The 14,932-nt window shown below is 40.6% G+C and overlaps 1 protein-coding gene across 1 annotated transcript; it reads right to left on the bottom strand.

The window, feature by feature from the left end:
- Nucleotides 1-367: 367 nt before the first annotated feature.
- rap2c (RAP2C, member of RAS oncogene family) lies at nt 368-8,120 on the bottom strand. Its single transcript, XM_030739325.1, has 3 exons — nt 7,186-8,120; nt 6,196-6,481; nt 368-1,602 (listed from the first exon to the last, which is right to left on the bottom strand). Exons 1-2 carry the CDS (start codon nt 7,456-7,458, stop codon nt 6,203-6,205), a joined length of 552 nt encoding a protein of 183 aa, XP_030595185.1. The 5' UTR covers nt 7,459-8,120; the 3' UTR covers nt 368-1,602; nt 6,196-6,202.
- Between the last annotated feature and the right edge of the window lie 6,812 nt (nt 8,121-14,932).

Below are 14,932 nucleotides of genomic sequence, written 5' to 3' on the forward strand. Positions count from 1 at the left end.
CCCTTTAATCCGTATAAAGGTAAGTTCTGGTTTCAAAATAACACAGAAGAGGCCAAAATGCAAACATTGAAGCTTCAAAGTGCAGTGGGTGATGTCACACTGGCTATGGACATCTTTTATATAACTGACAACAAAACAAATGTTTTCCAAGGGGATCGAATATGTCCATTTACTTAAATACACCTTACTTTGTGACTGTTGTCTTCACAGTTCTGCTGAGAATTAAACAATTAAAACAAACCTACCAATGAAATTATAAAAAGCTAGTGAATTTATAAATAGGGGGTTATCCCAGTGTATAATTGATCAAACCAGGGTTATTTAATAATAAAGTAAAAGACAAAATGTGTGTCCCATCACAAAAGTAGAGAGTCCAGCATGTTTATTACCAAACGATGACAGCTGTTTATCTTCCAGGGAAAAAAAAACAAAAAAACAAAAACATGAGGCCAAACAGGGTGCAACAGAAATCTTAAGGCTCTGTTAAATTTTTAGCTTCAAAATAAATGCAACATTGCATGTTTATCCCGAAAATGCACAGAAAGCAAAATCTAGTATAAAATCAAAAGTTTAAAACTGGCTAGCCCATGTCATTAGTTTTTAATAAATAGGTTACTATAAGAAAAAGAAGAATAGAAAGTAAAATCTGATTGTGTCAGAACTTTTCATCAAACCACATTTCAGAGTTATTTTTAATGACGGGGAATCGGCATCTTTGAATATTTAAAGCAACGCACTTCATGGAGTCAAACACAAATATACACGCTGAACTTCCTGCAGCCATTCCAAAATCACCCTAGAGAAAGCTGAAAACGGAAGACCGGCGTCCACGCGAGTCACGCCTTGTAGAGACTGAAGATGGCAAAATGGCTCATCCACAACACTTCAAGTTGAGTTAGCAGTAAAAAAACATTTTCACTTTTGAGCGTGCGTGCTTTCAGATGAGTTTCACTGCCTCACACTACTGAGATATTAAAAATAAACATTACTGGTTTAATCCACAGTTATTCACCCTGCTTAGCTAAAAAAAGAAAGAAAAGAAAAAAAAAAACCTCACGGTACTTTAGTTTGTGTAAGTTATACAGAACAAGATTTTCAAACTAGGATGAGCACAGTACACCAGGGTGGGAAACTGGCTGAAGTAAGCATGCTTAAAAGTGAAAATGTTCCAATAATATGAAGTAATTTGTCAAATTCCAAACTTGAGACATAATACAAGTAATATGAAGTATATAATAATGATTTAAGCAGCTTTAAAAAGATGCTGCAACCTCACAAACACACCTTTCAGGATTATTTCAGGAAAAAAAAAAAAAAGAAAAGAAAAAGAAAGACAAATTCACAGATGGCCGTTCGTACAAGTCAGTCAGTCTGACTCCCTCCCAGGTCATCGCGAAGGCCGTTGAGGTTGCAGCAGAAACATCTTCCAACAGTTATGATATCAAAAATAGGCCCGACGTCTTGCTCTGTGGCAGGAAGTTAGAAACCACCTCGAGTGAAAACTCTACTAACTGTGGCAAGTTTTTTAAATCAGCAGGGTTGAAGTCAGGTTGTGCCCAGGTTCATCGAAACACTTGAGGTGGATCCAGACAAATAATGAGTCTGTGAGACAGAAACACAGGAGGCCATTAGCTCAGCGTTTGTGCACAAATTAATGCTTTATAAGAAAAAAAAAAAAAAGCCAGTTATTTCTTTTATAAATAACACAGCCTTATGTTTGGAATATTTAACAGTGCTTCATGCTTTTTCTCTGCCACGTGTAACTGTAAAGTGAAACTGCCTGACTTTTGGACTGCTTGCCAGACAAAACAAGCAACTGAAAGACATCCCTTTCACCAATTATTTGTTTCCCCCATTTTTTCTTTAAACCAGGCAGTCTAAGGTCAGATTATCTTCCACAAAGCAGGCCTGGCCAAGGTGGCAGCCATACAAACAGCAACACCCAATGTTCCAAACAATCCTTAAATTCAGCAATAAAGGTAAAATTTAAAGCATTCCATGTCCGAGGTGTGTGATATGAAAATGCCATTTTCCTCAAATCTGTAAAAACCCTGTGCACATTAAAAAGCATCTGTTTGGATTTCTGTCCAGTAGGTTTCTGCCAGTATACTGCAAGCCTACAGCTTGCTGGGCCCAAAATGGCACCAACAGTTAAAAAAAAAAACAAAAAAACAAACAAAAAAAAAAAAAAAAACATGTTATTAAATTTGTTCATGTATCTTATTGACCTACTTTCTGAGTCTAATTTAATTTCTGGAGCTCAACAATATTTACTGTTATTTCTTATTTATTTGTAATACATGCAGGGTAACATGCATGCTCCTGTGTTTAAAAAAAAAAAAAAAAAATCACATTGTGGATAAAAACTGGACCAAAATTGATACTCAGAGCTGGCAACATTTTTGTGTACACTGTTTACTGTGTACATGATGTTTTTAAATCAGAGTTAGTTTTGAGGATTAAGGTGAGGAGCTTCTTAAAGCCTGCACTTGAGCTAAGTTACAGTTCTGTGAAAAAGTATTTCCCCCTTCCTGATTTCTTTTTTTGTTTGGATTTGTCGCACTTGTATGTTTCAAATCAAACCAATTTTAATATTAGACAAAGATGACCCAAGTAAAAAGAATATGCAGTTTTTTAAATGATTTTATTTATTAATGGGAAAAAAAGTTACCCATGCCTACCTGGCCCTGCTATTGCTCCCTAAACCTAATAACCTGTTGTGCCACCTTTGGCAGCAAGAACTGCAGTCAAGTGTTTGTGATAACTGACAATGAATCTTTCATGCCACTGTGGAGGAATTTTTTCCCACTCTTCTTTGCAGAATCTTTTTAATTCAGCCACATTGAAGGGTTTTCAAGCATGAATGGCCTGTTTAAGGTCATGCCAAAGCATCTCAACCTGATTTGAGTCCAGACTTTGAATAGGACAATAACAAAATGAACGTTTTGACCCTCTTTTTGTATTGGCTTTTTGTATTGTATTGGCAAGGTGAACTTGCTGTTGTGTTTCAGATCATTGTCCTGCTCATAATATGAATGTGTTTGAGCTTCAGAGCAAGAATTGATGGCTGGACATTCTCCTTCAGGATTTTCTTGCAGAGAGCAGAACTCATGGTTCAATCAGTAATGGCATGTTGTCCAGGTCCACAAGCAGCAAAGCGGCTCCAGACCATCACACTACCACCACCATGTTCGACTGTTGATATGAAGTTCTTTTTATGAAATGCTGTTAGTTTTACAGATGTAACAGCACTCAAAAACTACACACATTTCAGTCCACAGAATATTTTGCCAAAAGTCTTGGGATCATCAACGTGGTTTATGGAAAATGTGAAACTAACGCATGTGTTGATTTTAGCCAACAGTGGTTTTCTCCGTGCTTGCGTGGGTTTCCTCCGGGTACTCCGGTTTCCTCCCACATTCCAAAGACATGCACTTACTGGGGTTAGGTTAATTGGCTAATCTAAATTGCCCATAGGTGTGAATGAGAGCATGAATGTGAGTGTGAAAGGTCGTCTGTCCCTCTGTGTTGGCCCTGCAACAGGCTGGCGACCTGTTCAGGGTGTACCCTGCCTCTCGCCCTATGACAGCTGGGATAGGCTCCAGCCCCCCCCGCGACCCTTAACAGGATGTGCGGAAGCGAATGGATGGATGGATGGATGGTTTTCTCCTTGGAACTCTCCCATGGATGCCATTTTTGCCAAATCTCCTTCTTATTGTTGAATCATAAACTTTGACCTTAACCGAGGCAAATGAGGCCTGGAGTTCTTTAGATGTTGTTCTGGGTTCTTTTGTAACCTCCTAGATGAGTCGTCAATGTTTTCTTGGAGTAATTTTGGTAGGCCAGCCACTCCTGGGAAGGTTCATCACTGTTCCAAGTAAGACTGGGCGATATATCAAGTTTTTAAGAAATATCAATATATTTTCATATGAAATATTAAGATGAGACAATATCATTTATATCAATATAGTCTATGTCGCATTACAATTATACTTGTAGATCCACCAGTTCACCTTTCTGTTCTCCCAGTTTGTCTCTGCACAACTTCAAACTGCCCCCGCCTCTCTCCCTCACCGCTTCATCCGTAAATCATGCAGGAAGCGACAGCATTGCAGTGTTGCCAACTTAGCAACTTTGTCACTAGATTTAGTGGCTTTTCAGACCCCCAACCCCCAAGTGACTTTTTTTTTTTCTCCCCAGAAAGCAACTAGTGACCAATTTTGCACATTTTGGAAAAATGAAATCCTCTGCTGTCACCGTGTTTTGTGTACATACAGCCTTCATACTGCATCCCAAGAGTACCTGGCTGCAGGCAAGAGAGCGTTGCCATACCTCAACTCCATAGCAGAAGCTGGTTTATACCATTAGTCATGTGACCTTAATAACAGAAGTGGGTCTTTTTCGTGTGCTTGTAATGCAGCTAGTGGATACATAGATCCCGCATTGAGCAGGTGGGCCCGTTGTTGTGATACATCAGTGCATATATGTATGGATTTACTGAGCTGGCTAGAATCCTGCTGACTGAAGTATGGAATTTTGTTTATTTGTTTACATGTTTTGTTATTTGCACAGAGTACTAGAGTACTAGCCTACTTCACTTTGTCAGACATGTTCTGTTCAAGTTATGTCTTGATTCAACAGGTCTTGCAGTAACCAGACTTGGGTGTGGCTAGTGAAGTTGAACTCAGCTCACCAAAAAAAAAAAAAAAAAAAAAAAAAAGGTTAATCACAGTTAATGCATGATTTAACCAGAGGGGGCAATTACTTTTTTACATAGGGTAAGGTAAGTTTGGCTAGCTCCCCCCCCTTTAATAATGAACTCATCATTTAAAAACTGCATGTTGTTTTTACTTGGGTTATCTTTGTCTAATATTAAAATTTGTTTGATCATTAAATTTGCCAGATTTCTTCTAAATTTTGCCTGCAGCCTGCAGAAAAATTTAGAAGAAATCTAAAAAAAAAAAAAAAAAATGGGTGCTTTTAGCCTGGCTGTCTGGGACAGTCAGACTCTGTCTCCTTCTAGCAGCAATACCTGCAGTAAGTTACAAATGTAGAGAAGTAAAAATGCACAGCATTTACTTCTCTACTTTTATATCAAATATTTTTTTCCTGAATATAGATTTATGATACAAGCCTACTCATGTTATAGATGAAGTATATAAAGAAATTAAACTGTCTATTTTGTGGGCCAGTAAACATCTGATCTGCTGGCCCACTGGGTGGAAATATTATGTTGAACATTAAGCTGGGGATCCACCGATCTAATATTTGGATCAGTTATCAGTCCAATCTTAATTCAAAAATCTGGATCAGACATTAGTGACAACATGCCGATCTATTGGCATATCTACTAAAGTCAGCTGTATATTGTTCTGTGTTTACTTCTGGTGTGGCCTCATAGAAAATATGAGGAAGTAGTCCAGAAAAAGTCATCTCTTTGTGTGTGTTCATAGACAAATCAAATCTACAGGGTTTAAGGATTACTCATTATTACTGATTTTCAGACCCATTTTTGATCCTGAACTTGTCTTTCATGTCATCATTAGAACTTCAATTGCAAAGTAAAGCTATTAATACAGAATTAGCCTCAAAAAGTAAATAACCATAAGATTAGAATTAATTAATGAAACTATCATGTCTGCTTGTGTGATGATCAGAGTAAAAAGCAAAGGTTTAGGTGATCTGTAGCAGTCAATTATGGGAACGGCTGATTTTCTTGTTTTGAGACTTTTTAAATGACTTGTAGCTGCATAAGGATTAAAAGGATGGGGAGTTTTAAATTGCGACCACATCTTTCACAGAATCTAAACTGAACTTCCTGTTTTGGAACATAAATTCTTTTTCAGGATGTCACATTTTCCTTTCTGCGCCTCGCCTCACAGGACCATCTGCTTCATTGCTCCCCGCTCTTCCTCCCGGCCCTGAGCGGGCAGACAGTTGCGTTCTTCATGCTGCATACCTTCTGCGATCTTATGATAACAAGATAAACCAAACGGTTTGCCCAGAGCAGCACCACCCACTTGTCTTTCTCACTTCCATCCAAATCTCTCCTCTCCCTCACACTACACTCAAAACACCACAGTCTTGTGAACCATCTCTGCAGGGACATTTTATCACATTTTGTAAAATTAGTGAGGGGCCAACTGTGCTGTGTGTACAGAGCATGGCTGCAGTCCTGCTAAAGGATGTCCCTACCTTTTCCTCACTGTACCACGCAGGCTGTGCAGCACTGTTCCTGCTTCTCCGGCAGCGAGGAGTAATTCATCTGACGGACGATCTCTGCGAACAGCTCGTCCACCATCGTCTTGCTCTTGGCGGAAGTTTCAATAAAGGGGCAGCCCCACTCTTGAGCCAGAGCTCGTCCATCTGATCCGGCCACCTCACGCTCAGACTCCAGGTCAACTTTGTTTCCAACCAGAATCAGCGGCACCTTCTCGAAGCGCTTCACTCGCACTATTTGGTCTCGCATCGGTCTGATGTCCTGAAAGATTGAGACAACAAGGGGTGTTAAGAGCGTGCAGATCCTCTTTAAACCCACAAAAACATGTCCAGTTTCTTAGCAGACATTAAAATGTACACACCAAAAAATTTATAATCAAGCACAGATAAAAGATTTTACTCTCTCACAATAAGTGCAAGTTTTTCAAGATACAAACATTTAATTGAAGTTGTCCTGGCTAAAATTGGCCACACAGCTGAAGTAAAGTTTTGACTTAACACATATTTGTGTATCTTTATCAGATTTCCAAAAATATCAAAAACATGTATTTTAAGCTTGTTAAAAGTTTCCTTTGAGGGAACGTTACATTTCTATTTAGGTACTTCACTTTAGTAACTATTTCCTCAATAGAGTGCTGCTATTTAAGGTTTTTACTTCCCTGCAATTATTACAGGGCAGCTCTGCTTTCTGGAACTGCTTTGCAGGACTTGTGATGACTTAAACAGTTCTGGTTCATAGTTATCTGAGCCCTTTATAACGTTTATAGCTTTCTTCTGTAATGTTTGGTTTCTGTGTTCCCATACCGCCATAATTGCTGTATTAGGGAACAAATTAGTAAATATGAGGATTTTTGATTAATTTAATCTCGATGTGATTTGCAGCATTCACTGGGGAGTGTGAATAACAGTCTGTTTAACCACCTATTGCTTCAGTTTCCAGGTATGTATGTGGTGCACCTGGCGTACCTGGAAAGACTGCTGGTTGACCAGGCTGTAGACCAGGATGAAGCCCTGTCCGTTCTTGATGTACAGGTCTCTCATGGAGGCGAACTGCTCCGTCCCCGCCGTGTCCAGGATCTCCAGCACGGAGGGCGACGAGTCCACCTCGATCTCCTTCCGGTAGAAGTCCTCGATGGTCGGGTCATATTTCTCGATGAAGGTGCCGGTGACAAACTGAACGGTGAGCGCGGACTTCCCGACGCCGCCGCTACCCAGCACGACAACTTTGTATTCTTTCATTGGGGCGGTCAAGGCGGGCTAACTTAGCAGCTAACGACTGCTATACTCGCTCCTCAAACATTTATCAGGCCTTTAAGAGAGCTAACGAGCGAAGCGGCAAAAGTTAGGCGATACACAATAACCCCCCTCATTCACATAAACCCAGCTCAACCGCTCATACTTTTTTCTACGTTTTCCAGCTAGTTGGGGAATAAAAGTTGATGTCCGGCAGCCAACTCCGGCGTTAGCTAGCGTTAAAGCTAGCTCGCGCCTGGCTGAATTCCCGCTGTGCCATCCTCACGCTTCCAGCCGTTAGATCGATGTGATTCACCGCACGCGCTTGCTGTCTCTCTACTGACGGCAGGTCACGGTAGTACGCATTACACTTCCACCCCCAGACCGCATGCCAGTCCCCGCAGCAGCCCGCCGGTTTCGCCGCAGCGGTGGCCGCGTCCTTCTCTCAGCCCGGGCCTGGTTCTGGTTCCGGCCCAGCCCGGCGCCTCAGCAACCGGGCCCGCTATCGACGCAGACTCAGTGTTATAATCCGACGGCCCATTGGCTACAATTTATTACTGGTCCGGGGTATGTGTGACTACATGCAGGGCGGGTTCTGCTTCTGGAAGAAAGGCTTTTTTTCCAACCATATGATTTCCTGGAGCTAACAACCTGTTTCCGCTAACGAGAGTCAGACTTCCGCTGCGACAGTTTTCACAATAAAAGTATAGAAAAGCCGCCCATCCATCCCCTTTCTTCCACTTAGCCAGTTTAGGGTCGCGGAGGCAGGGGTGGGTCATTTTGATTTTATTGTGCGTAATGCCCGACTTTTCTTACCTTGCTGTATTTTTCAATACAATACCTTGCAAAGGTATTTAGCCGACCCTCGTTTCTTTATTTTCCTTACAAGGAGCCAGACTTCGTGATTTTTTTTAAAAAAAGTGGTCTTGAGTAACAGTTCTCCAGGGTTTCTGAAGGTCTTTCAAATTTTTTTTATTTGGACATTGGCTGCTTTTTCACTCATTTTCAATCCAGTCCTTGTACATGACCATTTCCAGAGGCATGCATTTTTTGTTTGTTTGTTTGTTAAAAGCCACTTAACACTGACCATTCACTGACCACTAATCATTCAAGCTTAAAAAGGCACCTAACTCAAAGGATGAACCAGTGTTGTGTCTGCACATAGCAGGCAATGTAGCAAAAAAATCAGTTTTAAATATTGTATCTATAGGCACTTTGTTACTAGCAGCCTGTCACAAAAACACAATTTGTTCCCATTTCTTTGGTTGAATCTATGAAAAATTACAAAGATAACAGTTTAATAGACATAAAAGTCACCACCAATGCCTTGAACCAACAAGGTGATTCCCAAAGAGCTATTAGGTGAAAACTTGGTATATCTTGGCATGGTGTGCAGTGTGTCCTTAAAAAAATTGAGGAAACTGGACATGTGGAGGACAAAAGAAGAAGTGGGAGGGCTATAAAACTCTCTGCAGCAGATGAACAGCATCTTAAAGTCATGTGTTTAAGAAACAGGAAAAATCTGACAAAGACCCTGAGAGATGGCCCTTCAGTTGCTACATCTACTATTCACCAAAGCTTCGTCGGAAATGTTTCTAAAGAAGCGAAATGGGGAGAAAAGGTTGAGGTATTCCAGATTACGCAAGAACTAGACAGTAAATCAGCACCAACAGGTCTGCTGGAGTGAAATTAGAAATTTCTGGTTCAAATCATTGTAAATGGTCAGGAGAGAGGTCCAACAGGATGTGTTTGCAGCTGCCTGTAAAACATAGTGGAGTCTCTGTCATGGGTTGGGGCTCCATTTCAGCCAGTGGTGTTGGAGGTCTTGTCAAAATTGAGAGAATTATGAATGCAGAAACGTATCGTCAGATTTTGATCCACCGTCATTTTTCAACATGACAGCTGAAAGACAGAACAATTAAAAAACTAAATCACTGATATTAAGTCCAGTGTTGCATGTTGTACCAAAGTCTTTCTAGTTCTTGTCCCTCGCTGTACTTTCCCGGTCACTCCAGGTTACCTGTGTGTCTTGCTAGTGTCACTAACAAATAAAACCCATGTCTGTATTATATTTCTGAATAATAAACAGCAAACTAGATTTATTACTCCTTATTGCTAGCCTACAGTTTTTAGTGATCATTCACAGAAGTTTAAATGATCTAAATTAAATGAGCAGATTTGTCTTAGCTTAACAGTTAGTATACCGTGACTTAGTATACTATGGTATACTAACTTAGTATACCATGACAAAAACACCAAGACAAAAACTCCATGTTACTCTGCTCACAAGATTCAGTCTTGGTGTTTTTGTATACTTTAGCTGGTTTAACGTGCAATCACAATGTTGCCAGTACATGAAGCAGAGTTTGTTCAAGAAAGAGCCACAAAGTGAGAGGGTTGCATGCTCATCTTTACCATTTCTCCATGTTACTGAGGATGTCAGACAATCTGAATTCAGTTTTACTTCAGCAGCATCAGAAAGCTTGATAAGCTATCATCATTACTTCCTGTGTCAGCAGTTTATATACACTGCTCAAAAAAATAAAGGGAACACTCAAATAACACATCCTAGATCTAAATGAATGAAATATTCTCATTGAATACTTTGTTCTGTACAAAGTTGAATGTGCTGACAACAAAAAAAAAAAAAAAAAAAAAAAAAAAAAAAACACAAAAATCATCAATGGAACTCAAATTTATTAACCAATGGAGGCCTGGATTTGGAGTCACACACAAAATTAAAGTGGAAAAAACACACTACAGGCTGATCCAACTTTGATGTAATGTCCTTAAAACAAGTCAAAATGAGGCTCAGTATTGTGTGTGGCCTCCACGTGCCTGTATGACCTCCCTACAATGCCTGGGCATGCTCCTGATGAGGTGGCGGATGGTCTCCTGAGGGATCGCCTCCCAGACCTGGACTAAAGCATCCGCCAACTCCTGGACAGTCTGTGGTGCAACGTGACGTTGGTGAATGGAGCGAGACATGATGTCCCAGATGTGCGCAATCAGATTCAGGTCTGGGGAACGGGCGGGCCAGTCCATAGCTTCAATGCAGGAACTGCTGACACACTCCAGGTACATGAGGTCTAGCATTGTCCTGCATTAGGAGGAACCCAGGGCCAACCGCACCAGCATATGTTCTCACAAGGGGTCTGAGGATCTCATCTTGGTACCTAATGGCAGTCATGCTACCTCTGGCGAGCACATGGAGGGCTGTGCAGCCCTCCAAAGAAATGCCACCCCACACCATTACTGACCCACTGCCAAACCGGTCATGCTGAAGGAGCAGTGCTCCTTCTGTTCCTCCTTGCACAAAGGCAGAGGTAGCGGTCCTGCTGCTGGGTTGTTGCCCTCCTACGGCCTCCTCCACGTCTCCTGGTGTACTGGCCTGTCTCCTGGTAGCACCTCCAGCCTCTGGACACTATGCTGACAGACACAGCAAACCTTCTTGCCACAGCTCGCATTGATGTGCCATCCTGGATGAGCTGCACTACCTGAGCCACTTGTGTGAGTTGTAGCGTCCATCTCATGCTACCACAAATGTGAAAGCACCACCGACATTCAAAAGTGACCAAAACATCAGCCAGAAAGCATAGGTACTAAGAAGTGGTCTGTGGTCCCCACCTGCAGAACCACTCCTTTATTGAGTGTCTTGCTAATTGCCAATAATTTCCACCTGTTGTCTATTCCATTTGCACAACAGCATGTGAAATTGATTGTCAATCAGCGTTGCTTCTTAAGTGGACAGTTTGATTTCACAGAAGTTTGATTTACTTGGAGTTATATTGTGTTGTTTAAGTGTTCCCTTTATTTTTTTGAGCAGTATATATATATATATATATATATATATATAACTACTTACTATTTTTATTTAAATGTATAGTTATTTTACTTTATTATTTTTGAGTACAAATTATTTTTTAAATGATTAAAATACTTGTTTGATCATATTTTATTTCATTTTACTGAGCTGTATACCCATGGACGGAACTGGATAAGCGGAAGAAAGTGAATGGATGGGTGGATGAGCTGTATACTATTTTATTAATTTAAACTATATGTTGTTGGCTACTTCATTAGGTATACAGGTGCTGGTCATAAAATTAGAATATCATGAAAAAGTTGATTTATTTCAGTAATTCCATTCGAAAAGTGAAACTTGTATATTATATTCATTCATTACACACAGACTGAATATTACTTAAGACCAATACAAAAAAAGGACTTTTAGAAATGTTGGCCAACTGAAAAATATGAACATGAAAAGTATGAGCATGTACAGCATTCAATACTTAGTTGGGGCTCCTTTTGCCTGGATTACTGCAGCAATGCGGCGTGGCATGGAGTCGATCAGTCTGTGGCACCGCTCAGGTGTTATGAGAGCCCAGGTTGCTCTGATAGTGGCCTTCAGCTCTTCTGAATTGTTGGGTCTGGCTTATTGCATCTTCCTCTTCACAATACCCCATAGATTTTTAATGGGGTTAAGTTCAGGCGAGTTTGCTGGCCAATGAAGAACAGGGATACCATGGTCCTTAAACCAGTTTCTGGTAGCTTTGACACTGTGTGCAGGTGCCAAGTCCTGTTGAAAAATGAAATCTGCATCTCCATAAAGTTGGTCAGCAGCAGTAAGCATGAAGTGCTCTAAAACTTCCTGCTAGACGGCTGTGTTGACCTTGGACCTCAGAAAACACAGTGGACCGACACCAGCAGATGACACGGTGCCCCAAACCATCACTGACTGTGGAAACTTTACACTGGACCTCAAGCAATGTGGATTCTGTGCCTCTCCTCTCTTCCTCCAGACTCTGGGACCTTGATTTCCAAAGGAAATGCAAAATTGACTTTGATCAGAGAACATAACTTTGGAGCACTCAGCAGCAGTCCAGTTCTTTTTGTCTTTAGCCCAGGTGAGATGCTTCTGACGCTGTCTCTTGTTCAAGAGTGGCTTGACACAAGGACTGCGACAGCTGAAACCCATGTCTGCATACGTCTGTGTGTGGTGGTTCTTGAAGCACTGACTCCAGCTGCAGTCCACTCTTTGTGAATCTCCCCCACATTTTTGAATGGCTTTTGTTTCACAATCTTCTCCAGGGTGCGGTTATCCCTATTGCTTGCACACTTTTTTCTACCACATCCTTTCCTTCCCTTCACCTCTCTATTAATGTGCTTGGACACAGAGCTCTGTGAACAGCCAGCCTCTTTAGCAATGACCTTTTGTTTCTTGCCCTCCTTGTGCAAGGTGTCAAAGGTCGTCTTTTGGACAACTGTCAAGTCAGCAGTCTTCCCCATGATTGTGTAGCCTACAGAACTAGACTGAGAGACCATTTTAAGGCCTTTGCAGGTGTTTTGAGTTAATTAGTTAATTAGCTGATTAGAGCGTGGCACCAGGTGTCTTCAATAGTTGTTTTCATTAGTTGTCAGTTATAATCATCAAAATTAAAAGAAATAAACATTTGAAATATATCAGTCTGTGTGTAATGAATGAATATAATATACAAGTTTCACTTTTTGAATGGAATTACTGAAATAAATCAACTTTTTCATGATATTCTAATTTTATGACCAGCACCTGTACATTTGAATTGCTTGTTAACACAAATATCTAATCAGCAACACAATGTATTTAGGCATGTAGACACGGTCAAGATAACCTGCTAAAGTTCAAACTGAGCATCAGAAGGGGGAAGAAAGTTGATTTAGGTGACTTTAAATGTGGCATGGTTGCTGGTGCCTGACGACCTGGTCCGAGTATTTCAGAAACTGCTGCTCTACTGGGATTTTCCCACCCAACCATCTCTAGGGTTTACAGAGAATCATCTGAAAAAAGAAAATATCCAGTGAGCAGCAGTTCTTTGAGCAAAAATGCCTTGCTGATACCAGAGGTCAGAAGAGAATGCTTCCATAATAGGAAGGAAACAGTAACTCAAATAACCACTCGTTACAACCAAGGTATGCAGAAGAGCACCTCTGAACACACAACAGATGGACTACAGCAGCTGAAGACCACATCAAGTGTCACTACTGTCAGCTGAGAACTGGAAACTGAGGCTGCACTTCACAGCAGAAGATTTGAAAAATGTTGTCTGGTCTGATGAGTCTTGATTTCAGCTGCTACATTCAGATGGTAGTGTTGGTAAAATGGTGTCAGGGATTATTTGTTTGCACACTCTGGCTTTCTTAGTACCAACTCAGCATCATTTAAATACCACAGCCTACCTGAGTATTGTTGCTGACCATGTCCATCCCTTTATAACCATAGTCTAGCCATCTTCTGATGGCTGCTTCCAGCAGGGCAATGTGCCATGTCTCAAAGCACAAATCATCTCAAACTTTTTTCTTGAAGATGACTGAGTTTACTGTACTCTGATGCCCTCCACAGTCTCATTAATCCAATAGAGCACCTTTGGGATGTGGTGTAAAGGGCGATTCACATCATGGATGTGCAAACAAATCTGCTGCAACTGTGTGATGCTATCATGTCAATATGGACCAAAATTTGTGAGGAATATTTCCAGCACCTTGTTGAATCTATGCTCCAAAGAATTAAGGTGGCTCTGAAGGCAAAAGCCAGTACTGTCAAGGTGTACCTAATGAAGTGTCCAGTCACTATTTATTCCAAGCTTGAGTAAATTAAACCCCACAATATTTTTTTTATCTCAGTCTTAATGACCTGCTTTTCCTCTTGTGAAAAGTTAAAACTTCTTTGCTGGTTGCCAAAATCCTTTATGCTGTATATAGACAACCCCTGAGATGCATGTGTCTTATTGGAGTCTCAGTTATTGTTTTATTATTGTTTTTGTATTAAAGGGATCCTTTGAGGTACATATATACATTTAGGGGCATTTAAGGATCTTCAAGGTGTAAATCCTGGTATGTATCTTTAATTTACTGTATGTATATGTCTACTGTAAAAACTAAGCAAACGATAAAGGAGACAAAAAGACAAAACACACCACAAGAGGATCACGATGATTTTGTTTTATTTAAGGTCAAACAGAAATCGCAGAACTCATCATAGGCACAGTAACTTACTCTTAATTAGCTATACACTGCAAAATAAATTGGCATGTAGCACAGCAGCACATACAAGCACCACAAGCAGAAAACAGAGTGAAACAAAGAAACAGCAGTCACGTTCAAGTCTGCCCAAGAGTGTCAGAGTTTTTTTATGGCTTAGTCCTGAACAGTCTTTGGCCCTCATCATCTTCCATGGGTTGCCATTCAGTCTGCAATTGTACCCAATTTAAAACATAAGTTGTGGACTCAACAGAGGATTTAATTAAACTGATATGATTGATACCACCTCAGTTCACGTGCTGTTTTTAGTCATAGTCAGATTTAGAACCTAAAAGTCCAGTTTGCACATTAAAGGCACGATCACAACTAAAATGAATGGTAACAATACAGTGATTTCAAACCCACAGTGAGTACTTAAACTGGGACAGCAGTGATGAGGGGAGCTGGTGAGTCAGTAAAG

The sequence above is a fragment of the Archocentrus centrarchus genome, chromosome 10 (assembly GCF_007364275.1).
Source record: "Archocentrus centrarchus isolate MPI-CPG fArcCen1 chromosome 10, fArcCen1, whole genome shotgun sequence".
In the NCBI taxonomy this organism is placed as follows: domain Eukaryota; kingdom Metazoa; phylum Chordata; class Actinopteri; order Cichliformes; family Cichlidae; genus Archocentrus; species Archocentrus centrarchus.

Bases quoted from the DNA above. Each gene is read 5' to 3' on its own strand.
- rap2c (XM_030739325.1), bottom strand. From the start codon at position 7,458: ATGAAAGAATACAAAGTTGTCGTGCTGGGTAGCGGCGGCGTCGGGAAG. The intron at 6,482-7,185 runs GTACGCCAGGTG...TCAATCTTTCAG, and splicing joins TCAACCAGCAGTCTTTCCAG to GACATCAGACCGATGCGAGA.